The 25,587-nt window shown below is 36.0% G+C and overlaps 2 protein-coding genes and 1 long non-coding RNA gene across 8 annotated transcripts in view; 2 read left to right on the top strand and 1 right to left on the bottom strand.

The window, feature by feature from the left end:
• Positions 1-11,799, bottom strand: part of pbrm1 (polybromo 1) — a 35,635-nt gene extending 23,836 nt beyond the window's left edge. For 3 of the 5 annotated variants that reach the window (XM_089124931.1, XM_089124934.1, XM_089124935.1), the window contains exons 1-15: positions 11,661-11,799; positions 11,367-11,470; positions 9,434-9,579; positions 9,218-9,315; positions 8,099-8,246; positions 6,518-6,664; positions 6,306-6,419; positions 6,160-6,228; positions 5,974-6,072; positions 5,790-5,875; positions 5,259-5,350; positions 2,806-3,022; positions 2,585-2,726; positions 1,120-1,214; positions 156-435 (exon numbers count right to left, since the gene is read on the bottom strand). In XM_089124931.1, the coding sequence (XP_088981057.1) occupies positions 156-435; positions 1,120-1,214; positions 2,585-2,726; positions 2,806-3,022; positions 5,259-5,350; positions 5,790-5,875; positions 5,974-6,072; positions 6,160-6,228; positions 6,306-6,419; positions 6,518-6,664; positions 8,099-8,246; positions 9,218-9,315; positions 9,434-9,579; positions 11,367-11,382 (1,749 nt within the window). In that variant the 5' untranslated portion in view covers positions 11,383-11,470; positions 11,661-11,799. The remainder of the gene's footprint in view (positions 1-155; positions 436-1,119; positions 1,215-2,584; positions 2,727-2,805; positions 3,023-5,258; positions 5,351-5,789; positions 5,876-5,973; positions 6,073-6,159; positions 6,229-6,305; positions 6,420-6,517; positions 6,665-8,098; positions 8,247-9,217; positions 9,316-9,433; positions 9,580-11,366; positions 11,471-11,660) is intronic. The other 2 variants (XM_089124932.1, XM_089124933.1) reach the window with 2 other exon arrangements.
• gnl3 (G protein nucleolar 3) lies at positions 11,788-25,587 on the top strand. Of its 2 annotated transcripts, none has more exons than XM_039656172.2 (15): positions 11,788-11,869; positions 12,025-12,083; positions 12,852-12,992; positions 13,182-13,301; positions 13,386-13,466; positions 13,541-13,676; positions 14,055-14,158; positions 16,053-16,197; positions 19,102-19,189; positions 19,381-19,558; positions 22,152-22,294; positions 23,325-23,461; positions 23,545-23,690; positions 25,193-25,277; positions 25,364-25,587. In XM_039656172.2, the coding sequence occupies exons 1-15, from the start codon at positions 11,857-11,859 to the stop codon at positions 25,468-25,470; spliced, it is 1,683 nt and encodes a 560-aa protein (XP_039512106.2). In that variant the 5' UTR covers positions 11,788-11,856; the 3' UTR covers positions 25,471-25,587. The 2 variants fall into 2 exon arrangements, with proteins under 2 accessions (XP_039512106.2, XP_039512105.2); XM_039656171.2 differs by having other exon boundaries at positions 25,361-25,587.
• LOC148969658 (uncharacterized) lies at positions 19,576-22,011 on the top strand. Its single transcript, XR_016148416.1, has 2 exons — positions 19,576-20,045; positions 21,418-22,011. It is a non-coding gene; the product is annotated as an uncharacterized LOC148969658 (long non-coding RNA).

The following is a 25,587-nucleotide window of genomic DNA, read 5'->3' as shown; positions in this document are numbered from 1 at the left end:
GATTCTTGGACGAAGCAGACTATTAAAAGATACAGTCTTTGCTTCTGGGTTTCCAACAGTCTAGAATAAATAAGTTCACAACAGGTGGAAGGTAGATCTCCAGGAACAGGATTGGACACCCATGCTCCAAGCTTATTAGTAACCCTTAGACTCACTTGAGAGCCTTCTTCATTGTAGTGACGTGCATTACGGAACATCAGCTTCATGTCCTCCATCATGGAGTCCTCACTGGGGTATCTGTCAGAGCGGATGTTGTGGTCGACGGTCCTCAGGTCCATTGGTTCCAGTATGATCTTGTAATAGTCTGGGTAGTCTTTTTTTGACGGCTTGACCATGAAGAGGTCGCAGAGTCTCCGTCCTGTGCCCATCTCCCGAGCCTCGGCCACGGCAGCGTACAGAGCCTTCATGCGGTTTTTCTTTGTGTTCTTCTTATGGCTGCAAGAGGTGATGCAAAGCGTGGATGTCCCAAATGATGCCCTATGCACTATGTAGTTAACTATGTAGTGCCATAAGGGCCAAATATTAGAGCCCGACCGATAAAGGATTTTGAAGGCCGATACGATACAAATATTTTTGGGTTTTAAAATCCGATATATCGGCCGATATATTTTTTTTTATTAAATATTGTTGGATTTCACACACGTGTAAAAGAAAAGCTAACTTATCTGCACAAGACACGTTTGATACTTTTTCTCTATGTCTAAATGTTCACTCCTCGCAAGTATAGCTTACATTTTACAATGCAGGGACTGTAACTAGAGATATGCTAGTTATAAATACAGTAATCATTACTTTATTTAGGCAGAAAAAGTTCATTGTGGTTTCCAAGCTCATTAGCGGTCTTCCACTGATGATAGCGGCATTAGCTAGCTGTGTGGTTAGCTAGTCTATGATGAGCCATAATTTAGCAATAGATGACATCATACTGCAAGTTTTACAACATACATTTTCAATATAACAGGCCAAGGAGAGATGATTGAAGCGTGTTTCATCTGTTTTTATTTTATTTTTTAAATATTCATTTATCGGCCATTATAACTGCCGATACCGATATTATGGAAAATGCCTAATATCGGACGGCCGATATATCGGTCTGGCTCTACCAAATATATACTATACCTTTTGCGCTTGATGCTGCCACCGTCAGAGAGCGTGGATGAGAGCATACTGTCACCATCTTCATCATCTCTCCTCGTCAGTTCCTTCCTCTTCATCTGAAGACACGCGTATACATAAACATAAAGTGAAGACAGAATGGATTCTTTCTGGATGCCACACATTGGTGGAACATTGAAGGTTCATTTGGGACTGCTAGATTATCACGATTTAGGAGAATGTCAACTCATATGCATGGCTTCATTTTCTTCATCTAGTTTCCTGGTTTATTATATTTAGTCTATCATATAAACAAACAGATTCTACATTATGAAAACTAGCTAAACATGTGAAATTCCACATATTATTGTAACTTCAACAATTAACTGTTAAACAACAAAAAAGACCTGCAAACAGACAAGATTTATTAAGGTTTATCACAGAGAAGGTTACATACAAATAAATATTATTACATTATAAATGAATATTATATTTAATAATAAAATATTTTATTTTTAGATATTTTTCACAGTATAAATGTACAAACGCCACACATGATATTATGGGAAAAAAAATAGATATTGTTTAAGAAAGAATTAATCATTTTAGTTAAACTGTGGTCATTTCAAGGGAGTGAATTCTTAATTAATGGCTACAATATAGTCGGGGAGCCAAAGTCTCAAAAGCTCTATAAAATGGATTGAACCTGACATGGTCTGCCATACTTTTTATTTGTGTTTTTTCTGTTAACTTTGACCCTAAGAACAAATAATTAGAGGATCTGCTCTGCCGGAAAAAAAATTGTGGCCATTTTAGTGTATGCACCCTTTATTTATCAGAAAAATTATTTTTTTCATCAAATCCTCAGTGGGTTGGGTAGGTTCTCAATAAATGCATTCCAGATACACAGAACACATGTGCGGACAACATCCACTGAAAAAATAATTCATAAAACACATTTCTACATGATTTCGCATCAATTTAATGCAAAAAACAGGCGTTTTTTTCACTTATTTTACACTATTTTCATCTTTACTTCATTGGCAATCAACTATTCCCTTAAGTTATGACATCAGGCAATATGCAATTCTTTTCACCAAACACTATACTCATTACACAGAAAAAATTATAAAAATCCAAACAAAATCAATGCATCTGTGATGATTTCACTACTAGTTGGCGATCAACAGGCTCAGAATTTCAATAGAATTTTAGACTATTCTCAAAATTCTTAAAAACAAGCTGAATATTTAGCATCATGGCTCACTTACAAACACACACACACATGATCTTAGTAATTTTTATGAGTTTGGAACAACCAACCAATAAATAATCAACCCATTTTTGAGCTTCAACCCATTTTTGAGACTTTAGCTCCCTGACTAATATCTATCTTTTATTCTGCATGTCATGTGCGTGGCAAAGTTTGTAACTGCACTGCCTATTGAGTCACTGTAATTCACAGTAATTTATAACATTATTATATTACCTGCAATATCTGCTGCAACTTCAGCACGCGCTTGTAGATTTGCGAGTTGGGAGCGTTGTAGCGTTTCGCGTTCTCAAACATCAGGTTGAGGTCTGTATATATCTGTTCCACACTTTCATACTCATTGTTCTTCATCTTACTCCTGAGGAGAGATAACATACATGTTGTCATCCTCCGTTCAAAACCGAGGAGCGTGCGGCGACGCTGCTGTCCGACTGCACCTTATCTGCTGGAGGGAGATCGGATGGCTGATCTGATGGAAGTAGTTGGGCAGGTCTTTCCTGGAGGGCAGCTGAAAGAAGGGCTCGGCTAGGAGCTGTCCCTGGCTGTTTCTGCCGCTCCGCACGGCCTCATACATCTGGAAGATGGGGTTGCACACGTCCATGCTGGAGTGCAGGCTCTCGCCCTCTGACTCGCCTTCATCGTAATGAACAGAGCCTTGGAACATGGAAAACATGGAAACAGTCATCCGATTAGTATATAGTAGAGATGCACTGAAATGACAAATTTGGGCCGAAACCTAAAATTCTGGATGCACTGAAAAAAAATCTTATTTTAAAATAGTTGTTTTAAATTCAATAATTGAATTTGAATTAAAAAAAAGCGAATAAATTTAAATAATAACAAACATTGGACAGAAAATAGGCCTATATTAAAATATTAAATATCAATATGACTGCGTCCCAAATCGAATACCTCCCTACTATATAGTTTGCGAAAAACAGTACGCGAGCAGAGTAGTATGTCCGAAATCTGAAGTGCGCATGTGACGGACACTTTACTATCTCAAAATGACACGGGAGAGGAGTTGTTGTCGTTATATTTGAAAATGCGCGCGGAAACCGTAGAAAATAAATGAAAAACTTTAATAAATGTATTAAATTTACTAAATTTTAAGCAAATAAATGGCTTTTTCCTTGCCAAAAATCAACTTCTGTCATTGTTCATAGGGGTTGTGTGTGTGTTTTATGAGGTCAAATTTATTAGGTAAATAAATTTTATTTGAGAAATTCGGCAAAAGGCGTGATCCGCGAGCAGCTGACCGACGCCTCCTCTCGATTGTCGGTTCGGACGACGTAAAAACGCAGATGAAAACAGAAAGCAGAACTAAAAACAGCGCGACGTTGGTGCCGTCGCTGGAATGGGCTCTTTAAATTTTCGCACTGTTGTGACAGCGTATGTCACGCGACAACAACATGGCGCATCCGGACTTATTCATACTACCCGTATTCAGACTATATAGAAGAACGTACTTTTTTAACGGTCGCGAAGTACGTTCTTATTTAAATATAGTACCTACTCACATAGTACGCGACTTCGGACGCAGCCTATCCTTCTTCATTCAGGTCTATGCACGGCACAATACATTTTCGGCTTTTTTTTCTCTCTGTCAAAGGCTAACTGTTTTATGAAGACGCTAACTGGCTATTACTTTAGGGTCGCCTCCATCCACAGAATGTAACAACTGTAACCATACAGCCATTAATGGCAATGCGATACGTACGGTTTTAATTGATCATAGCTTTCCATATGCCAGAGAGCATTTGGGCCAGCGCTGTTCGTTGTTCAAGCGACAGTTCAAACGTCTTTTATCAGTAAAGTTCTGCACAGGCAAATTCAGGGGCACTTTTAATGCAATACATTACTGCTAAAGTTGATAGTATTTCTTTGTTACTGAAATAAAGTCTCAAATATAGCTAGTGATCCAGCTCTGCCATGTCCTCTATCAGTGAACACTGATCGGATGCGTTATTCTCTACATTTCATTTCGACTTTTTTTCTCGCAACGCAACGACTTTATTCTCGAAATTTAATGAGTTTTTTCTCACGATTATTTCGACTTTTTTTCTCCAAATTTAATGAGGTTTTTTTCTCGCAACACAACGACTTTATTATCGATATTTAATGATTTTTTTTCTCACGATTATTTCAACTTTTTTTCTCCAAATTTAACAAGTTTTTTTTCCTCGCAACACAACGACTTTATTCTCGAAATTTAATGAGTTTTTTCTCGCGATTATTTAGACTTTTTTCTCAAAATTTAACGAGTTTTTTTTCTGGCAACACAACGACTTTATTCTCACAAATTTAATGAGTTTTTTCTCTCGATTATTTCGAGTTTTTTCTCCAAATTTAACGAGTTTTTTTTCTTGCAACACAACGATTTTATTCTTGATATTTAACGAGTTTTTTTCTTGCAACACAACGACTTTATTCTCACAAATTTAATGAGTTTTTTTCTCACGATTATTGCGACTTTTTTCTCCAAATTTAACAAGTTTTTTTTCTCGCAACACAACGACTTTATTCTCGATATTTAACGAGTTTTTTTTTGTCGCAACACAACAACTTTATTCTCGATATTTAATGAGTATATTCTCAAGATTGTGTTTCGACTTTTTTCTCCAAATTTAACGAGTTTTTTCTCGCAACACAACGACTTTATTCTCGATATTCAATGAGTTTATTCTCAAGATTGTATTTCGACTTTTTTTCTCGAAATTTAACGAGTTATATTATATTATTAACGAGAATAATTTCACATTATAATGACTTTAATCTCGAGATGGTTTTATTTTTTTTTTTGTAATTGCTTGGCCCTAATCCTCTTCCGTAATACAGTATATAAGAAAAATTCGAACATAATCTATTGATGCTCAGCTCTGTCTATTACCAGTTAGCATGGCATCCTCTTCACTCTCTGAGCCGTACTGTAGAGCAGTGGTGATGGAGGAGAGTCTGTCTCCTTGTGCAAACCTTCTGTTCCTGTTCACAAACACCAGTGCAAAAACAAGTCAAACTTCACAGAATATCTATGTTTTAGTTTGTAGATAAAAATGATTCATTCATTTAAAACCCACACATTAGACTGGGTACATAACACTATGTTACAAACCTTAAAAAACATGGTAACACAATGATCCTTTCTCATTTTTACTAAAATGGTGCAATTGTAAAATTACACAAATGCAAATATTATATTGCCAAAAGTTAAATAAATGCGGCATGTTGTTAAACTAAACTTTTATAATCTTAAAATGTAATCCATGATTTGTAATCCATAAAATGCAATCCATAATTTACCTCATCCTGATGCTGAAAACTAATATATTTGATACAATTCAATAATTCTATTCTATTTTACATACTTAGGCTAAAATAACTAACTAATAAAATGTGTTATGACAATATGTACATAACTTACCTGATCCTGATGCTACTTTTAACCGGTTCTGCATGCTCGAGCTCCAGTTTTCTCTGCGCAAAGACCTTTTTGATGGTGTTTGCATCCTAAAAATTCATGAATTTACATTATATTACATTATTACAAAATGCTAATATGATATAAATTGTATACAAATGTAAACAGAATTTCAGTGACACATTACTTTAAACACTTGTGATCCGGGTTCATTGTAGGTTTTGGCATTTTTGACTAACAAGTCAATGTCTTTAGCCATATGGTTTACACTTTTATAGTAGCACATCTGAGGGAAAAAAGACACAAACTTCAGTGTAAATCCATAATAAATGGTGATAAGCTGTAATAGAATATGATCATAATAATAAGATACCTGTATTCGGTGTGCAACGATCTTCAGATCTATTGGTTCTTTAATAATAGCATAATAATCTGGATATTGCTGAAAGAGAATGTTTAAATATTTCATTAATAATATATAATATGTTTGTGCATGTCCTCAAATGAAACTGAGACAACTACCACTTTAGAGGGAAGTCTCTGGAAAAGTTCGCTGATGAGACGCCCATGTTCTGTGTACGTCAGCACAGCATCCAGAAGCTGGCCTAGAACTTCCTTAAGGCTTGAGACAGACTGTACAAACAAAACAAAAACAAAGCAGAACACTAGTAAAACTCATCTGATGCCTGGTGACAGATACAACACGACAGTCAAGATCTGCGACCTCTGACCTCCTCCTCGGTGGCCCCTCCAGGGGTTTCCTGTGTGTCGTCATCGTCATCATCTTCATCGTAGTCTCCTCGCTGCACAAACTCGTTTTTGGTGCGAATGTACAGATCCCAGAGTTTGCAAGCCGCTCTGCACTCCGGAGTGTCTGGCTGCACAGGAAGAGTTAATTTTTTGCCATTTGTGAATTATTTAAATGATTTAGTAGATCAAGAAATGCATCGATATTTCAATCTCATACCGTCAAACCTATTCATGGCACAATAATTAAAACGATATACAAATATATTTTATATATGAAGAGTTCAGATGCAAAAGCCTCTAAATGCCATTTGAAATTTTCTTCTAAAATGATCATTTTTATCAAGCTTGTATATTTAAGTTCAGTAATTTCACTTAAATAACAATTAATAGGTAATCTTCATTGTCATTTAAGTGAAATTACTGAACTTAAATATACAAGCTTGATAAAAAATGTCATTTTAGAAGAAAATTTCAAATGGCATTTAGAGGCTTTTGCATCTGAACTCTTCACATACACTCCTGGTCAAAAGTTTAAATTAAGATTGTAAAATTGATAAAAGTACAGATATATGATTAGAATAAAATAAAAAAATAAAAAACGTAAATATATAGTAAAGTGTAAATTATTCCTGTGATCAAAACTGAATTTTCAGCATGATTACTCCAGTCTTTAGTGTCACATGATCCTTCAGAAATCACTCTAATATGACGATCTGATGATCTAGAAACATTATTATAGTTATCAATGTTTCTCATTATCAATATTTTTGAGGAACAAGTTTGCAAGTTTGGGCTGTGAGTTTTCTTTTTTAAGAAATTTATATATATATATATATTAAGAAATAATATTTTTATTCAGCAATGACGCGTTAAATTGATCAAGAGTGACAGTAACGATGTTTGTAATGTCACAAAAGCTTTCTATTTCAAATAAATGCTGTTATTGTGAACTTGCTATTCGACAAACAATCATAAAAACATATCACGGTTTGCACAAAAATATGAATCAGCACCACTGTTTTACACTGATATTATGATAATAATACATGAATAATAATTAGGATTCAGCAAATCAGCCTATTAGAATAATTTCTGAAGGATCATGTGACACTATATTAAATATTTAAATATATTAAAACAGTTATTTTAAGTTGTAATAATATAACATAAGTAATAATATACGTTTTTAGGTAATACGTCACAATAAGGTTCATTTATTAAACATTAGTTAATGTAACATGAACTAACCATGGGCAATACATTTGATACAGTTTTTATTAATCTTTGTTAATGTAAGTTAATACAAATAAAGCTGTTCAGTGTTTGTTCATCACAGTGCATTAGCTAATGTTAACAAGATTTTAATAAAGTCTTTGTAAATGTTGAAATTAACATTAGCAAAGATTAACAAATGCTGAATAAAGTTAATTAATGAACGTTATTGTAAAGTGTTACCAGTTTGTATTACATTGATGCAGCTTTGGTGAGCACGAGACTTAAAAAAACATTAAGAAATCGAAATGACTTAGACATTTGACTGCTAGCGTATGACATATACACACTTTGTAGTACGTCTTGGCGTTGTTGAATAGGAGCTGAAAGTCGGCTGTGAGCTGCTCAACATCATCATACTCCTCCATCTTCAGCTTCTGCTGGATCTTCATCATGTCGATGGGCTGCGACACCACATCATAGTAATCCGGCTGGTTCCTGTAGGGACGCGTAGCATGTCTTATCCATTGTGATGTTAAAACTGTTACTCTGTCAGTAATGACCCCGTAAGACTTTCGTTCATCTTCGGGACACAAATTTAAGATTAAGAGCTGGATCACTCCTCCATAGGCTTCTGGCCGGCCCAAAAGTTATGAAAGACATCGTTAAACACAATTATGTCTTAAATGGACGTAAATAATAGGGAGAAAATGATGGTGCTTCAGTTACCGATTAGATTTGCTCTCGGTCTTAAAGGGGCAGCAGTCTAATAGCCTAAACGTGCTGACGATTCAGCCATTAATGCAAATCAAACAACAAAAGGCAGAGAAAATCACTCACAGCTTTTAAATGAGTAACTTTAGATTTAATAAACATTATTCTATCAATGATAAACTATACAGTGCTATTTTATATTTGATTACTAGGTTTCTTTTCAGACAGAAACAATTACCTGAAAAGATGTGTTAGTAGACCTTCCTGAAATTAAAGCACTTTGTATATAATTTGTTTGATTAATTGTATTCTTGTGTTTGTACTTGTTTTTTTTTCTTATGTGTCCTTTTTGTATAAACAAAAAAAGCCTGCACACTGCTGCATAACAAAAAGATATTTTTCTTCGTTTTGCTTTTTCTATTTTACATTTCAAAATATAAAGTTTAATTATGTTCTAAATTCTTAAAAAAATAATAAAAAAACACCAAAAAGAACCGATAAGAATACCGTTAAAGTACCGGATCGATAAGCGGTATCGGTGAGAGTAGCAATACCGATAAAACCTTAACGATACCCATCCCTAGATTTCACAGTGTAATTAATATCTTAATTTGTGTTCTGAAGATGAACGAAAGTCTTACGGGGTTGAACAACATAAGGGAGAGTCATTACTGACAGAGTTTTCATTTTGGGGTGAACTGTCCCTTTAAGTTTTCGATATCCATGACTGGCTGGATCTCTCGTGTGTGACTGACCTTCTCTTTGGTGCTCTGATGAAGAGTTCACACAGCATCCTGCCCTGATCATCCTTATAGTCTCTGATAGTGTTGTACAGCTCATGACACACAGCGATCTGTGAGGAAAACAGATGTCACACTACACTAATCCTAAAGCAATAATATTTACATAAAATGATCATCAATAAGCACTGCAGTTACTGATGTCAGAGATATTAAAGACGTGAAGCTCACAGGGTCGACAGTGGGGATGTTTGTGGTTCTTCTCCTCTTCCGGCTGGTTGATGGTATAGATGTTGTCTGGCTGTCCTCGAAGTCTCCTCCGCTCACGCTGCTGGATGGAGACGTGGCTCTCCGTCGCTTAGAGCCCATTGTAAACGCTAGAAAAAAGTCAAATAGTTAGCTTATTAAAGATCAAACTGAATGCTCATTAAATATATATATATATATATATATATATATATATGTGTGTGTTGAAGTAAAGTAGTTGCACTACTAATTTAATACTAACAGAATTATGTGAGAATTATGAAGAGCAAACCATTGATTCCACCAAAATGTTATAGTCACACAATTACTACTAATAAAATATATACCAACACTTATCAAAATAAAAGATTCTGAAAACTCTGTTAGAATGAGATCAGATATGACTTTAGAAATATTTCATAATAGTAACAATAATTGTAGTGACTGAAATTTTGGTGGAAACTATGCTTATCGTGGTAAAGAGTCAGTAAACGAATATTTTCAAATTAAATTTAATATTGTATTTAATGGCCACGAAGATTTGTCATTGGCTTTGTCATGAATTAAAAGTAATCCCCCAATATAGTAATATTAGTTATTTACTAGCAGAATTATGTGTTGACATCCATTTGCCAGTGTTGTGTTTATAAAAATATCTTGCATATATATATATATATATATATATATATATATATATATGAAGAGTTCAGATGCAAAAGCCTCTAAATGCCATTTGAAATTTTCTTCTTTAATGATGATTTTTATCAAACTTGTATATTTAAGTTCAGTAATTTCAATTAAATGGCAATGATAATTACCTATTTATTGTTATTTAAGTGAAATTACTGAACTTAAATATACAAGTTTGATAAAAATCATCATTCAAGAAGAAAATTTCAAATGGCATTTAGAGGCTTTTGCATCTGAACTCTTCATATATATATATATATTATTGCTACAAAGAAAATAGCAACTAGTATTAGTCACCACCAGAAATAAATAAAATAAAAAATAAGCAAAATGCCAGAAAGAATCTGATAGCTTCTAACACGAATTATTTATAAATATTTTTCCATTCATCTTTATAACTGAATATATATGTGGAAAATAAGGGAATTTTTTTTCAAATCAGTGCATGTATTACAAGTTGGGCTGTAAAATCGATGTGTGTGTGTGTGTGTGTGTGTGTATATTAATATATGGCTGTCAAACGATTAATCGCATCCAAAATAAAAGTTGTGTTGTGTTTACATAATATATGTGGGTGCACTGTGTATAATTACCATATATATATATATATATATATATATATACATATATATACTGTATATAGATTTATATAGAATTAATATTATATATAAATATAAATATTTTATAAATATAACTATTTTTTTTTCTAAAATATACATGTGTTTGTATTTATTTATATATATACAAAATAATTATACACAGTGCACCCGAGCCACATATATTACGTAAACACAAACTTTTATTTTGGATGCGATTAATCGCTTGACAGCCCAGTATTTATATTAAATATATAATTCAGTGCGTGTATACACACACATACAGTATCATTATAAATATATTATGTTTACACAGACTTTTATGTTAAGATGTGATTAATCGATTTTACAGCCCTAATTAAATAAACATTTAATCCAATTAATAGATCATTGTTGGTATAGTAGACAATAAGCAGTCATCCTAAGGTACAGTAATGCTTGTTAATACCAGCTTACAAACAGAGTTAGTGGAAGCTGATACGTCTAAACATTCAAAGATGTCCACACTTTTGAAAGTATGCAGATATAGAACAACACAAGAAGCTGCACATCAATAGAGCACGTCTTCTGTGTTTATTATGCTGTTATTACAATAGCATGAGTGATGTGCAGCTATGAGACAATGCGTGAACCTGTGATCAGATGCATTTATTATCACGTCTGATGATCACGGCCACTTCAGCAGAGCGATGATGATGACGATGATGATGATGGTGAAGGTGGGACCGTTATGTGTCTGCAGACATGTTGGACACATGCATCAGGACAGGCGGATAAAAACAAAGACAGACACACACACACACACACACGCACGCACGCACGCACTGGGCCATGCAACACTCTGCGTGATGATGCTCGCGCTTTATTATAGCACGAACGGCAGATTTTGCAAACAATACACAGAGCGCGCGAGGTGCAGGCCTTACCGTCCGTGTCTGCTCAGCTGTCTCTGAGAGCTGTCTGAGGACTGACACACATTCAAAAAGGAGGCTGAGTGATTTATTAAGATACTGAGGGAAAAAAATTAACCATTTACAGCGCGAGAGCGGAAGCGGAAGTGAGGAGTAGACACGTGCCGCTGCGTCGTGTACTAGAGGAGCGCGTGCTGGAGCAGAGACAGACATGAAGAGGCCGAGTGAGTATATACTTTCAGAAATATTATTATTTACGTACTTTAAGTATATAAACGCAACGTAAATCATTATATTAACCCGTTGTTTGCAAAAAGGATGTAATAAACTATAGTAAATACGTAGTCAAACACTGACGGAACACACGTGTCTTTTGTAGAGTTGAAGAAGGCAAGCAAACGCGTATCATGCGCCAAACGCTTCAAAATACAGAAGAAGGTAAGATTTCAACTCTACATGTACATTACATAAGTAAAATGGGCTTTTGTAACTTACAGCCATATATATCTATACATATATGGGTCAATGACATGACATGCATATTTTTGTGTCCAGGTTTCCTTTTGAAATAATTTGATAAATTAATAAATTAACTGCTGTATTCTTTAAACCTCTTTAGTTTGAATTAATTTTTAATACTTTTAAATAATACTGGTTGTTTTATGTTTTGTTTTCTTCTTGAACCCCTCAAAATGTCTGGTGGTAAAAAAAATAAAACAAGAAAACGATTTAAAATGGTGTCATGATAAAAAAAAAAAAACATGAGCTATGGCATCATTTTAGGTTTGAAATCTTTTATATAAATATTTTAGAAATATCAGTAGTTTAAAACTGTTAAGATAATTGAACCACTTTTGTTCAGCTATTTGTATATTTTTTAAAAGTTAGGGTGGCACATCCGCAAACATGGCTCATTTATTATGAACTGGTAAGTTAATAACAGTATACATATTAATGCATCATCCAGAGGAGCCTAACTGGAAAAGAAGTGCGCTGGGAATCATTTTCAAATTTACAAATATGTTTATTTAAGCAAGTAAAAGCTGATGAGAATATAGACAAGTAACCTTTTATATACAATTGAACGTCCGGTTTACTTGTCCAAAGGACAAACACATGACAAGGCTTTTTTTTTTTTGAAATCTTATTATTATTGCACATTTGGACACTTGCCATTTTTTCTTTTTTGTATTTCTCCATTGCTAGGTTCGGGAGCATAACCGTAAATTAAAGAAAGCGGCGAAGAAGACGGGGATAAGCCGAAAGCCGAAGAAAGATGTTGGAGTACCAAACAGTGCACCGTTTAAAGAGGAGGTGCTTCGAGAAGCCGAGCAGAGAAAACAGGAGGTAAGATCGTTACTAAAACCAGTTCATTTTTCCAAACTAATAGTCAAAGTATCAATTACTGAAGCATATGTCTATATGTGTATTTACACACATAGTTGGGTTTGTTTGGTAACAGAATTTATATACAGCAATTTCATTACAATCAAAGGTGGAACATTTATCCAAGTATTAATTATGTTGTTCTTGAAGCTTGAAGCTCTGAAAGAGCAAAACAAGATTGTAAAGAAGCAAGAGCGAGCTGCAAAGAGGAAAGAGGGTAAAGAAGCTGCCAGTGCCGGAGTCGAACCTGCAGCCAAGAAAGCTAAAAAGGTAAGAAGAGTGTTGCTGCATTTACTAATGAAGTAAATCACTGACTCCAGCTTCACTAACTCAAATTTTATCGATTGTTTGCAGGGGACCAAAGTTAGAGAAGCAAGAGCTGCGGTAGCGAAAGAGAAAAGCGCTAAAACATTCAAATGCTGCGAGCTGAACAAGGCAAGTTAACAAACTGATATCCAGAGTAACAGACTGACAAGGTTGATCTTACACAGGATTGAATTCTTGCGCAGGTTATTGAGGCATCTGACGTGATCGTGGAGGTTTTGGACGCGAGAGATCCTCTGGGCTGCCGCTGTCCTCAGCTGGAGGAAACCGTCCTCAAACACGAGGGAAAGAAAAAACTCTTGTTCGTATTGAACAAAATAGGTAGAGAGCAGTCTGGATTGCCATACACTTAAAGGGTTAGTTGACCCAAAAATGAAAATGATGTCATTAATGACTCTCCCTCATGTCGTTCGTCTCCAGAACACAGTTTGAGATATGTTAGATTTAGTCCGAGAGCTTCATTGGAAATGTGTGTACGGTATACTGTCCTTGTCCAGAAAGGAAATAAAGACGTCAAAGTAGTCATGTGACATCAATGTTTTGAAGCATCGAAAATACATTTTAGTCCAAAAATAACAAAAACTACGACTTTATTCAGCATTGTGTTGTGGATCTCGACATGAGGTCATTAATGACATAATGTTCATTTTTGGGTGAAGTATGATGGAAACGTTACTAAAGTCTCTCTTTACTTTTTAGATCTTGTTCCTAAAGATAAACTTGAGAAATGGCTTGGGTATCTTGATGCTGAGTGTCCAACTTTTCTCTTCAAAGCATCCATGCAACTAAAGGACAGAACTGTGGTATGTGTTTCCATAATGCACAGCATTCGTTAAAGTGCCCCTATTATGCTGATTTAAAGTCTCCTACATCAGGTTTACATGCGTCAAAGAACGGTTTCATTTTCTCACAATACCGTAAAACTTCTATTATACCACGGTCAAGGTGAATACTCGATTCTGATTGGCTGCAGGGTGTCCGTTAAAAAGTGATCGAGGACACCTAGTAAAGTAGTTCTGGTGAAACTGCCTGTTTACCATTCGAAATGAATAAATAGAAATAAATGCGCTGCCTACAACAGCTGTGAGTAACCATAGCAACAGGCAGTCAAAGTATCCGTTAACAATTTGCTCCATCAAAACGTTATTTAGATATTACATAGAATACTAATACAACAATGAGCGACTTCGTTATTTCTTTTAACATTTATGGAGAATATGACAACTTCGATGACTGATGGGATGCTGCTGAAGAAAGAAAAAATGTAAATAAAACGGAGAAACGTCGCAAAGTAAATTACAGTTTTACGCAGCAGTCCAGACAACCAAGGCAGGAGGAGAGTACAGCGTTTCAAGCCTAAGGAGCCTGTTTGATTAATTGTTTTATGTGTAATAAAAAAAAATAACTACGCCTACCTTTGTGTTTCATGAAAAAACAAAATGCATTTTTGAACCTGAAGGGTTCGGACTATAAATATCTCCGGTTGCTAAATAAACCAGGCGAGTTATTATTTGTAAAAACGAGATTTAGCCTAATTAAAATATAAACTAGCAGCTAATGTTTTAAAAATGTTTTATTTGGCAAGTGACCATGGTATAAGCGGGTTAATGCCCGACGAGGTGTCCATTGTCAGGTTTTAATGGACTTAAACCACCACCTCGGAGGGCATTAACCCTTACATAATAGCCGAGTCCCGAATAGACGCGTGTCTCTTTTACACGCCTGTTGTGGCTGCAGGTTTGGGTAAATAGAGGCCGGCTCTGTTTCGGGTTATACAGTGGTGTGAATAAGTTTGGACACCCATGCTAAAGTTGCCTAAAAAGAGGAATAAAAAATCATCTTTTGGATATTGATCTTAATGCCTTAATTAGAAAAATGAGGACACAAATTTTCTTTGTGAATGAATAATGTATCATAAATAAATAAATGTTTTTCCTTAAAATACAGGGTGCATTAATCACGGCACCTCTATGTTAAATTCCCATAGAGTCAGGCAGATTTTTATTTTTAAAAGCCAGTTATTTCATGGATCCAGGATAATATGCATCCTGATAAAGTTCCCTTGGCCTTTGGGATTAAAATATCCCCACATCATCACACACCTTCCACCACACCTAGAGATTGGCATGGTTTTACTTCAGTTCTCTCATCTCTCATGATCTTGTGGAAAGTACCCCATGCCAATCTATAAGTGTGGTGGAAGGTGTGTGTGATGATGTGGGGATATTTTAATCCCAAAGGCCAAGGGAACTTTATCAGGATGCATATTATCCTGGATCCATAAAATAACTGGCTTTTAAAAATAAAAATCTGCCTGACTCTATGGGAATTTAACATAGGGGTGCCCTGACTTATGCACCCTGTATTTTAAGGAAAAACATTTATTTATTTATGATGCATTATTCATTCACAAAGAAAATTTGTGTCCTTAAAGGTTGGAGTTTTCCTAATTTTTCTAATTAAGGCATTAAGATCAACATCCAAAAGATGATTTTTTTATTCCTCTTTTTAGGCAACTTTAGCATGGGTGTCCAAACGTATTCACACCACTGTATTTAATCTTCTAAAACCCGTCAGATCGTCCGCTTTTACTGGCCGCTAAAGCACATTTGTGTCCCGCCAAAGCCTATTTTGATCGGTGAGCAGAGAGACCACATCATTGTTTGCTTAAGTCACTTCGTAATCTCCATTTCACAGTCCCAGAAGAAGCAGAGAGGAACTAATGCGGTTCTGGATCACAGCAGAGCGGCTTCATGTTTCGGACGGGACTGTCTCCTACAGACGCTTTCTGACTTGGCTAAAGAGAAAGATGGCGAGACCATGCTTAAAGTTGGCGTTGTCGGTAAGACGACTTGTCATCTGTATTAGGGCTGGGTATCGACACAAATTTCACAATTCGATTTTGATGCAATCTTGATTATTTTGGAGATCAGGTACAATACATGGCAATTTTTCTCAAGGAAAACAAATCTCTTAACTAATGCTGTAGCCTGCTATAACATTGGTAAATATAGACTGATTTGTATACAAACACTTAAATTACACTTATTTATTTTTATAATAATGAAGTTATATGAAATAAACATTTAAATCGTGGCTGTCATAAAAACTAGCCAGATTTATTCAAACATACATTAAAAATTATAATGAATATGTAGCATGGTGCATATATTTAGAAAAATGCTCCTCTCTAGAGTTAATTTTTCTCGCTGATTAACGAGTTTATGGTCACTGGATATGGTTTTTCTGAGGTAAATATGACGTTGTTTTACTGACGTAGTTTCCATGTGACATGATACAGATTTCGATAAGTTGTAGTCTATCTTTTAGCACACTTTCAGATGCTCATTCATGTTTTTCACGTTGTAACTGGTATTATTAAGGGGGAAGAGGAGATCATGTGCTTCTCTTGAGCTACGCCCGAGCGTCCGCCAAAACGGTCTGGAATTCGTAAGAAAATGGATGTAATTAGAAATTTGAGATGGTTTCATATCGATAGTAACAAAGCACAAGGATTATTGAAATTTATTGGATTGGATGAATAGCGCCCTATGATTTCCGCGATTTGGCACATTAACGCGGAATCTAGTGTTAACGTGTTAATATTTGGTTTGAAATTCTGTTTTTGTGAGCGAGAAGAACGTATGTCTGGTGAAAATGCAGATCGGGGAAAGCAAAAATGGGCGTCTCCCGCCATTTCAGCTACAATGACAATCAAAACAATGAATGCATGGCGAAACGGCTCTGATTTCGTTGACAAAAAAGAAACTCAATGCTATGAGCCGTCAGTGCCGAGCCGAGCAGTTCGCACGTGACTTATGTAGTGTTTCCCAAACATTGACTAATTCGCCACCACATATTGCGTTTCGTCACATATTGCATTTTTTTTTTAACTATTTAAAACTTGCAGCGTATTGTCTCAGTCGTAATTCCTTTCCCAGCTCTCCCTCCACCTCTCTATGACTCGCGCGTCTCTCTCTCACACACACACACACACACACACACAAACACACACACACAACGTGCACACCGTTCGAAGCGAACTCCGTGAGCGACACTGGGCGAGAGAGAAACGAACTTATATAAACTAATATAATTTAAAGCTCGCAACCATATTTTGTGGTTACTTAAAGAGCGCAGTGTTATGTTCAGGGTTGGGTATCGAGAATCGAGTATCGATTGGAACCGAGACTAACTTTTCGTTTTTCCCGAAATCGTTCAAAAGTTAAAATTTCGATTCCTAGTTTCGATATTCACAGTCCGCCGAGCGGAAGAAGAAACCGCTGAACAACACCAACGAAGAAGCGTCTACCGGAAGTGTTGGCATAACCATGCGAACATGAGTACCTTACGTCCGCGATCCAAAGTGTGGCTTCACTTTTCTAAAAATAACGAAATCTCTGCAAAATGCAAAATTTGTAACAAAAGGAGTATTTTTACAAAAGGAGTATTTCCTTCAGAAAGGATTATTTCCTTCAGAAAGGCCATTGGTTAGCAAGGTTAGCTAAACTTTGACCCTGCCTCTTAAAAGAATCAGAATCGAGAATCGTTAGGAATCGGAATCGAAACAAGGAATCGGAATCAGAATCAGAATCGTTCAAATTCAAACGATACCCAACCCTAGTTATGTTGCATCATGCTGTATTTGTCCTGAAAGGGTTACTGAGTTAAACATTAAAGGGTAACTAAACCCCTGAGGTGCGTTCCATTCGACAGGGTCCCTACGCAGTGTTCACTGCTCCCTACTCCCTGAACACGGTATATCAGTTGAAGTGGACTTCACTGACTTCCTGTGAAGTGATGTACCAATGTTCCCTTATTCCCTATGCCGTTTGCAGTGCCCTTCGAACTGAAAATGTTCGTTCCCTTCGAATTGGAATCTCACTTAAGATGGCGAAATACCCTGTGAAGTCCACTTCGCAGTCCACTTACGGTCGAATGGAACGCATGGCTGGTCAGAGCCTGACTCCACCCACTGGCAATATTTGAAAAATGCTGAAAAAGTGGGCGGAGATAGAGGGGATGAAATAGATGCTAAAACACTCAATCCTGGTCGTTTTCAATACTCACAATTCCAACTCCTGACTCCCTACAGTGGTTTTGACGACACAAGCTGGTTTTTATACTGCCAAGGGCGTAGCTCGCGTGGTGAGCTGAAACCTGCGTACGTCACGAAGAACCGCTTTCAACTGCAGTAGCCACCGTTCAACCTGAAGAGGGCAGCACTGAGACGTTTTTACACCATATATTGTAGAAATAAAACACTTTATACTCAAATGTCAAAAGTTACTCGAATCAATGACTGCTATTAATGAAGATCCATTCTTACAGATCATTAACTAAAAAAGTTGGTTTATTGTTAGTTACTCTTTAAGGTCATTCCTATTTTATTTGCATACATTTTAATCATTAACTTTAAAAGCACACTCTTTTTACGATTAAAATAAGTCGAGGGGAAAAAAATATGAATTCCCAAAAATTAAAACTGAAAAAACGGAATTTGTGAAAAATAAAACGGATTTCATAGGGCCCTAGATGAGCGCCACAATGTTCCAGTCCTTCATCAGCTGAAAACAGGATGACTAGCCTAATCGATTCTTGATTTAAACGAGAATGGATTAAAATTGAGGAATCGATATGTTTTACCCAGCCCTAATTTGTATGCACCACAGTGATCTCATTCCATCATCATGAATTAAACTGCTTAGTGTTTCTTTAATATTTTTTTATCTTGACCTTGTTCCAGGTTTCCCTAACGTGGGAAAGAGCAGCATCATCAACAGTCTGAAAGAGATGCGAGCCTGTCATGTTGGCCTACAGAGAGGATTGACCAGGTAAAGCTTCATTATTTTAGTGTCCTAGTAAATGTGAATTTGAAGCATGATGAACTGTGATGAACTGACCACCACATGAAGTCTTCAATCAATCCAACACTGAGCTTCATTTCCCAAAATGCATTTCTGCTGCAAGGCATTGAGCCTCAACAACATACCAACCTCAATGATATTCTTCCCCTCCTCTATAGATGTATGCAGGAAGTGCACATTACTAAAAGTGTGAAGATGATTGACAGCCCGGGGATTGTGGCGGCCCCCGGTAACCCCGGAGACGTGCTGGCCCTCAGGAGCCTCCAGGTGGAGGAGAAGGAGGAGAGTCCTCTGGAGGCCGTACGCGCTTTACTCAAACAGTGCAATCAGCAGCATGTAAGAAACCACAGTAGGAGATCAAATATTAATGACTCGAGAACGAGAATGTGTCCTCTCTCTTAAGCTGTGTCTCACACTGACAAAGGGACACAATCACATTTGTTTCAATGGAGAGCTGGAAAAAAAAAAATCACAGGACAGGTTAATAACTTTGAGGCTGGCTCTATTTATCATCAAAACAAAAATAAATGACAGATGGATGAGGGCGAGGGTGATCCTCGCTCCGATGCGGGACAACAGGTCATCAAACTGGCCGCGGGACAGGCGGAAGACAGCGACCGTCATCCAGCGCAGCACCTGGAGCGAGCAAACGGTGGAACTCGTCAAACGGTGAAACTCGTCAAACGGTGAAACTCGTCAAACGGTGAAACTCGTAAAAACGGTGGAACTCGTCAAACGGTGAAACTCGTCAAACGGTGAAACTCGTCAAACGGTGGAACTCGTCAAACGGTGGAACTCGTCAAACGGTGAAACTCGTCAAACGGTGAAACTAGGGGTGTGCGATATGACGATTTTTAATCGTGGACGATTAAAATGTCTCCACGATCTGCTTTTGAAGAAATATCGTAGTATCGTGTTACAGTGCATTCTATCAGTTCAGTTCTGGCGCCTCCGTCTCTGAACTGTATAACGCGACGCAGCCTACACGTGATCACACGTTAATGAACAGGTACGGTACACTGCAATTCACAAAAGTTCATTATTTGCATAAGCCTTGCCGGTTAAACGTTTAATTCACGCGCTGATGCGCTGTTCTAGCGTGCGCTTTCCTGACCGCATAAATTATCTACGACAATCACAGGAACTAGAAGACTGTAAACAGCGCCTGAATACTGGACTAAGTTATCTTTCGAATCTTATTATGCTAATACTGTAAAATACACACAATGTTTACATAAACAGGCTATGTCTAAAGTGAAAGCAAACATTTGAGAGAATATCTGGTGTAATATGCGTCTATATTAAACGCGTCGCGTGCTGGTCTAAAAGCAACAGGAATAAATAGTACTGCCGCACGTCCTTAAAGGGATAGTTCACCAAAAAAAAAAAAATAATAATAATAATAATAATAATCTGTAATTATTTACTCACTCTAATGTTGTTACAAACCTGTATTAATTTCTTTCTTGTGCTGAACACAAAAGAACGATTTTTTTTTATGTGGGTAACTAAACAGTTGCTGGTCCCCATTAACTTCCAGGAGAGAACCAATAAAAAAACTATAGGGGGACCAGCAACTGTTCGGTTACCCACATTATTCAAAATAACTTTTATTTTCAACAGAAGAAAGAAACTTATTCGGGTTTAAAACATCTTGAGAGAGTAAATTAAGACCATTTTCATTTTTGAGGGAACTATCTCTTTAGTAAAAGAAAAAAAAAAAAAACACAAGGAGAAAATCACTCACTGACTGAGAACTTTAATAGTAGCTTTAATAAGAATCAATTTATTCAGTGAAGTCTCTGTAGTGTTTTAATTTCATATTTGTTCAATTTAATTACTTTCTTCAATGCTACTGCTAAATACACCTACTGCATCTGAAAAATAAAGCACTATTTATTTAATTTGAATATTAATTTGTGTAATGTTTATCTTGTCTTATTTTTTTAATAACAAAGAAAATAATGACAAAGATTTTTATCTTCGCCACTGGCCTAAATGTATGCCTTTCTTTTTTATTTTGTTACCTAAGGCTTTGTTTTTAACATAAGGACATTAGTTTGGCTGTAATGAACAGCCACTTGCAAAATATTAAAACCAACTTATTAAAACCAAGAATCGTGATAAAAAATCGTGATCGTGATTTTCCTAAAAAAATCGTGATATGATATTTTTTCCATATCGCCCACCCCTAGGTGAAACTCGTAAAAACGGTGGAACTCGTCAAACGGTGAAACTCGTCAAACGGTGGAACTCGTCAAACGGTGGAACTCGTCAAACGGTTCGCCTCCGAAGGGTCCGGTGGACACAAATACGGCGACGATGATCCCCACGCCGCTGTTCTGCTCTCCAGAGCAAACACAGAGCAGTGACTCTCTCCATGAATGCTCGATCGACATAAAAAAGATGGCCGCCAACGGATTTCGATTCTGACGCGCATCAATTTTTACGTCCGTCAGTTTGGCGAATTAACACAAAGTGGTCAAGAGTCAAACTAGACGCGGTAGACGTGAATTTGACGCGCTATTGGCGTCCGGTGTGAACACACAGTAGAGGTCGACCGATAGTGGATTTTACCGATACCGATATTTAGGTTTGATAACCGTTTATTTAAACGGTATTTTTTAAAATGGAGCGTTATGTTTGTTTTTAGTCCAGTATCCAAGTGCTGAACTGAAATGTGCCAAATTAAATAAATCTATTAAAATGAGAACTTCTACAGAAAATAATTTAAACATTAAAATATTAGGCTACAGGTCAAATATGTGTTTTATTAGCTATAACCTAGATATATCCGGAAAAACCGATGAATTGGTCGACCTGATGCAAAACTTTTAACAGTGGAAATCCTTTTTGAGGGGTGAATTACTGCATTTTTCTTTTTAACCACATACAGCATTGCAAACCTCGTTTCACGTGTTTCTTTCAGATAATGCTGCAGTATAATGTCCCAAACTACAGAAACTCCTTGGAGTTCTTGACCACATTAGCCAAGAAACGCGGTTTCCTGCAGAAAGGCGGCATTCCCAACACAGAGCTGGCAGCCACGACGTTCCTCAACGATTGGACGGGGTCAGTTTATTCATCGCACTTCATTCTTAAAGCTGTAACTCTTTTAGTTTATTCTTAGTTCTTCCAAAAATATATGTACTCATTAATGTATATTTAGAAGTAATAAAGTATTCTTGTGAGTGTATAATATGCCATTGAAAATACATACGGGTAAGCATTTCTAATGTCGGTCGCCATGTTGCCCCTCCATCTTGAAAGTACATTAGCCAAAGAGGGACATACCCGTTAATTCAAGCTTCGCCTTTTGAGTTTACGTTTGAGTTAACACTCATGGACGAGGTCGAACTGGAAGCCATGTTAATCTTGAACTACATTGGCCACCGTAGGAGTTAATTGAGAGGAACAGAAACTAATATTCACTGGATGGTCATATACCTTTTCACCACTAGATGGGGGTAAAAATCACACAGTGTAGCTTTAAAGGAGTAGTTCACTAAAAAAAAAAAAGTTTGCTGATAATTTACTCACCCCCATGTCATCCAAGATGTCCATGTCTTTATTTCTTCAGTTGAAAAGAAATTAAGGTTTTTGATAAACATTCCTGGATTTTTCCCATATAATGGACTTCAATGGGGTCCAAACGTTTCAAGGTCCAAATGAGAGTTTGGACCTTGAAAAAATCCGGCATAAATCTGAAAATTTTTACACAGAAATGAAGGCCTGGTACTAGAGCATAAATGCAATGTATCATAAAAAATATTTAAAATATTTCATATGCAAGCTAATGGTGTAGTTGAGGAATTGTGTGGTATATGGATACAAAAGTACTTTATATCTCCAAAAATACAGCATTAATGAATAGATGAGAAGTAAACAAAACAAATAATGTATATTTTTTGTACAATTACTCAATTTATATAGCCCAGAAGTGTAAACGGGAAACAAAGGCCATTTGAAGGTTAAACTTTGGCCATGTCTAGCATGAGAATCCATCTCTTTAACACTGTACACAACTCTGAATACCCATGAAACCCATTTTCTTTCTAAGTCGAATCCGCAGTCCTCCTAAGCATTATGTTGTGTGTTTTAGAGCTAAACTGAGTTACCACAGCAGAGCTCCAGAGCGACAGGACCTCCCCTCGTACCTCTCTCATGCCATTGTGACTGAACTGCGGTCAGGTCTGAACATGGACATGGTGAGGGAGGGCAACCAGAATGTTATCAATGGTACATCAGTTCATTGAACAAATCAGAATATAACCCTTGATATTTTATGAAGCAAAACATAAATGAAATGTACTTGTCCTCAGGTGTGCGGTTCCCTAATCTAGCGAGCAGTATACACTTCAGCTCTAAAGGCCCCACTGCTGGCGTGCTGGACGTTAGCGAGCTGCCTAAAGAGACGATAACTACGACGGTGACCGAGGAGACGGACATGGCCGTCAGCACAGACGAGGTACTTCACATGAGCGACGCACTTCTGTCGTCAGAGACCTTGAGAAATGATGAGTTTACTCTTCACAGAAGTCCTTGATGACCTTTTAATCCAACTCTGATCTCTCTCTTACAACTGTAGATCCTATATTCACAAACCATATCTGAGATGAATCTTATTGTTTCTCAGAACAATTGTCTTACGGAAGCGTATTGCATTCACTTGAAGAAAAAAAATCAACTCTGTTTTTCTGAATTAATGAGTTAAGTATATCAGAATTACAAGATCATTTTTCATGGAGAAAACTTTTTTACATGAAAAATTGTCTCGTAATTCTGAGATAATTTACTCGTTAATTCATAAAAACGGAGCAAAAACTTTACATGAAAAATTGTCCCGTAATTCTGAGAATTTATTCGTTAATTCAGAAAAAATCAAAAACTATTTTTATATGAAAAAATGTCTCGTAATTCTGAGAATTTACTCGATAATTCAGAAAAAAGCAAAAACTATTTTTATATGAAATTGTTTCGTAATTCTGAGATAATTTACTTGTTTTTCTGAGAATTTACTCGTTATTCTGAGATAATTTACTTGATAATTCAGAAAAAGAGCAAAAACGTTTTTTATATGAAAAATTGTCCCGTAATTCTGAGAATTTATTCGTTAATTCAGAAAAAAGCAAAAACTATTTTTATATGAAAAAATGTCTCGTAATTCTGAGAATTTACTCGATAATTTAGAAAAAGAGCAAAAACGTTTTTTATATGAAAAATTGTTTCGTAATTTTGAGATAAATTACTCGTTAATTCAGAATAACAGAGCAAAAACTTTTTACATTGAAAATTGTTTCCTAATTCTGAGATGATTTACTCGTTAATTCAGAAAAACAGCAAAAACTTTTTTATATGAAAAATTGTTTCGTAATTTTGAGATAAATTACTCGTTTATTCAGAATAACAGAGCAAAAACTTTTTACATGAAAAATTGTCTTGTAATTTGAGATAATAAAGTTGTTCATTCAGAAAAAGATCAACTTTTTTACATGGAAAAATTGTCTTGTAATTCTGAGATAATTTACTTGTTAATTCAGAAAATCAGAGCAAAAACTTTACATGATAAATTGTCTCGTAATTTGTACTCGTTAATTCAGAAAAACAGAATTACGAAACAATTTTTCATGTAAAAAAAGTTTTTGCTCTGTTTTTCTGAATTAACGAGTTAATTATCTGATTTATCTGAGAATTTTTCATTTTAAAAAAGTTTTTGCTCTGTGTTTCTGAATTAACGAGTTAATCCCAGAATTACGAAACATTTTTCCATGTAAAAAAGTTTTTGCTCTGAGATGATTGAAAAATTGTCTCGTAATTCTGAGATAATAAACTCATTAATTCAGAAAAACAGTAGATTTTGTTTCCAAGTGAATGCAATACGCTTCCGTAGTGTCTTGAGTTAAATGCAGCTATTTTTTTTACGAATTAAGTCAACCGTTTATTAAAAAAAATAAAAATTATGGTACACAGATGCTGGCCACGTTTAATCCTGAGGCTGAAATCCCCATTCCAAAGATGGAGACGCAGATTCAGGAATCAACGCAAAAGAGAGAAGGTATGTTTAGTGATTTACACCAATAAACGTTCTCTTTCTTTCGATGTCTTCTGTCTATCAGTTGTTTTGTTGTTTATCTTCAGTAGACGAGCCAACTAGAGAAACTAAAGTGAAGTTTGTCAACGTCGACCTGACTTCAATGCAGCACAACAACGATGACGACGCGTACGATTTCAACACCGATTTTGTGTAAAATTTCATGGACGGAGGAATCAGATTGTGAAATGTAGTGCATCTGTATGTATTCATTCATATTAAAATGTGCATTATAGCTTGTTTGACTAAATAAATGGTTATATTGTATATTGAA

This window comes from Pimephales promelas, chromosome 21, assembly GCF_988280905.1.
Source record: "Pimephales promelas chromosome 21, fPimPro1.hap1.1, whole genome shotgun sequence".
NCBI classification, from domain to species: domain Eukaryota; kingdom Metazoa; phylum Chordata; class Actinopteri; order Cypriniformes; family Leuciscidae; genus Pimephales; species Pimephales promelas.
The sequence above is the reverse complement of the archived record's forward strand: the minus strand, read 5'-3'. Positions and strand labels throughout refer to the sequence as shown.

Excerpts from the sequence above, each read along its gene's own strand:
- gnl3 (XM_039656171.2), top strand. Across the intron at positions 16,198-19,101 it reads GCTTAAAGTTGGCGTTGTCG|GTTTCCCTAACGTGGGAAAG; the intron begins GTAAGACGACTT and ends ACCTTGTTCCAG. Across the intron at positions 22,295-23,324 it reads TTCCTCAACGATTGGACGGG|AGCTAAACTGAGTTACCACA; the intron begins GTCAGTTTATTC and ends TGTGTGTTTTAG.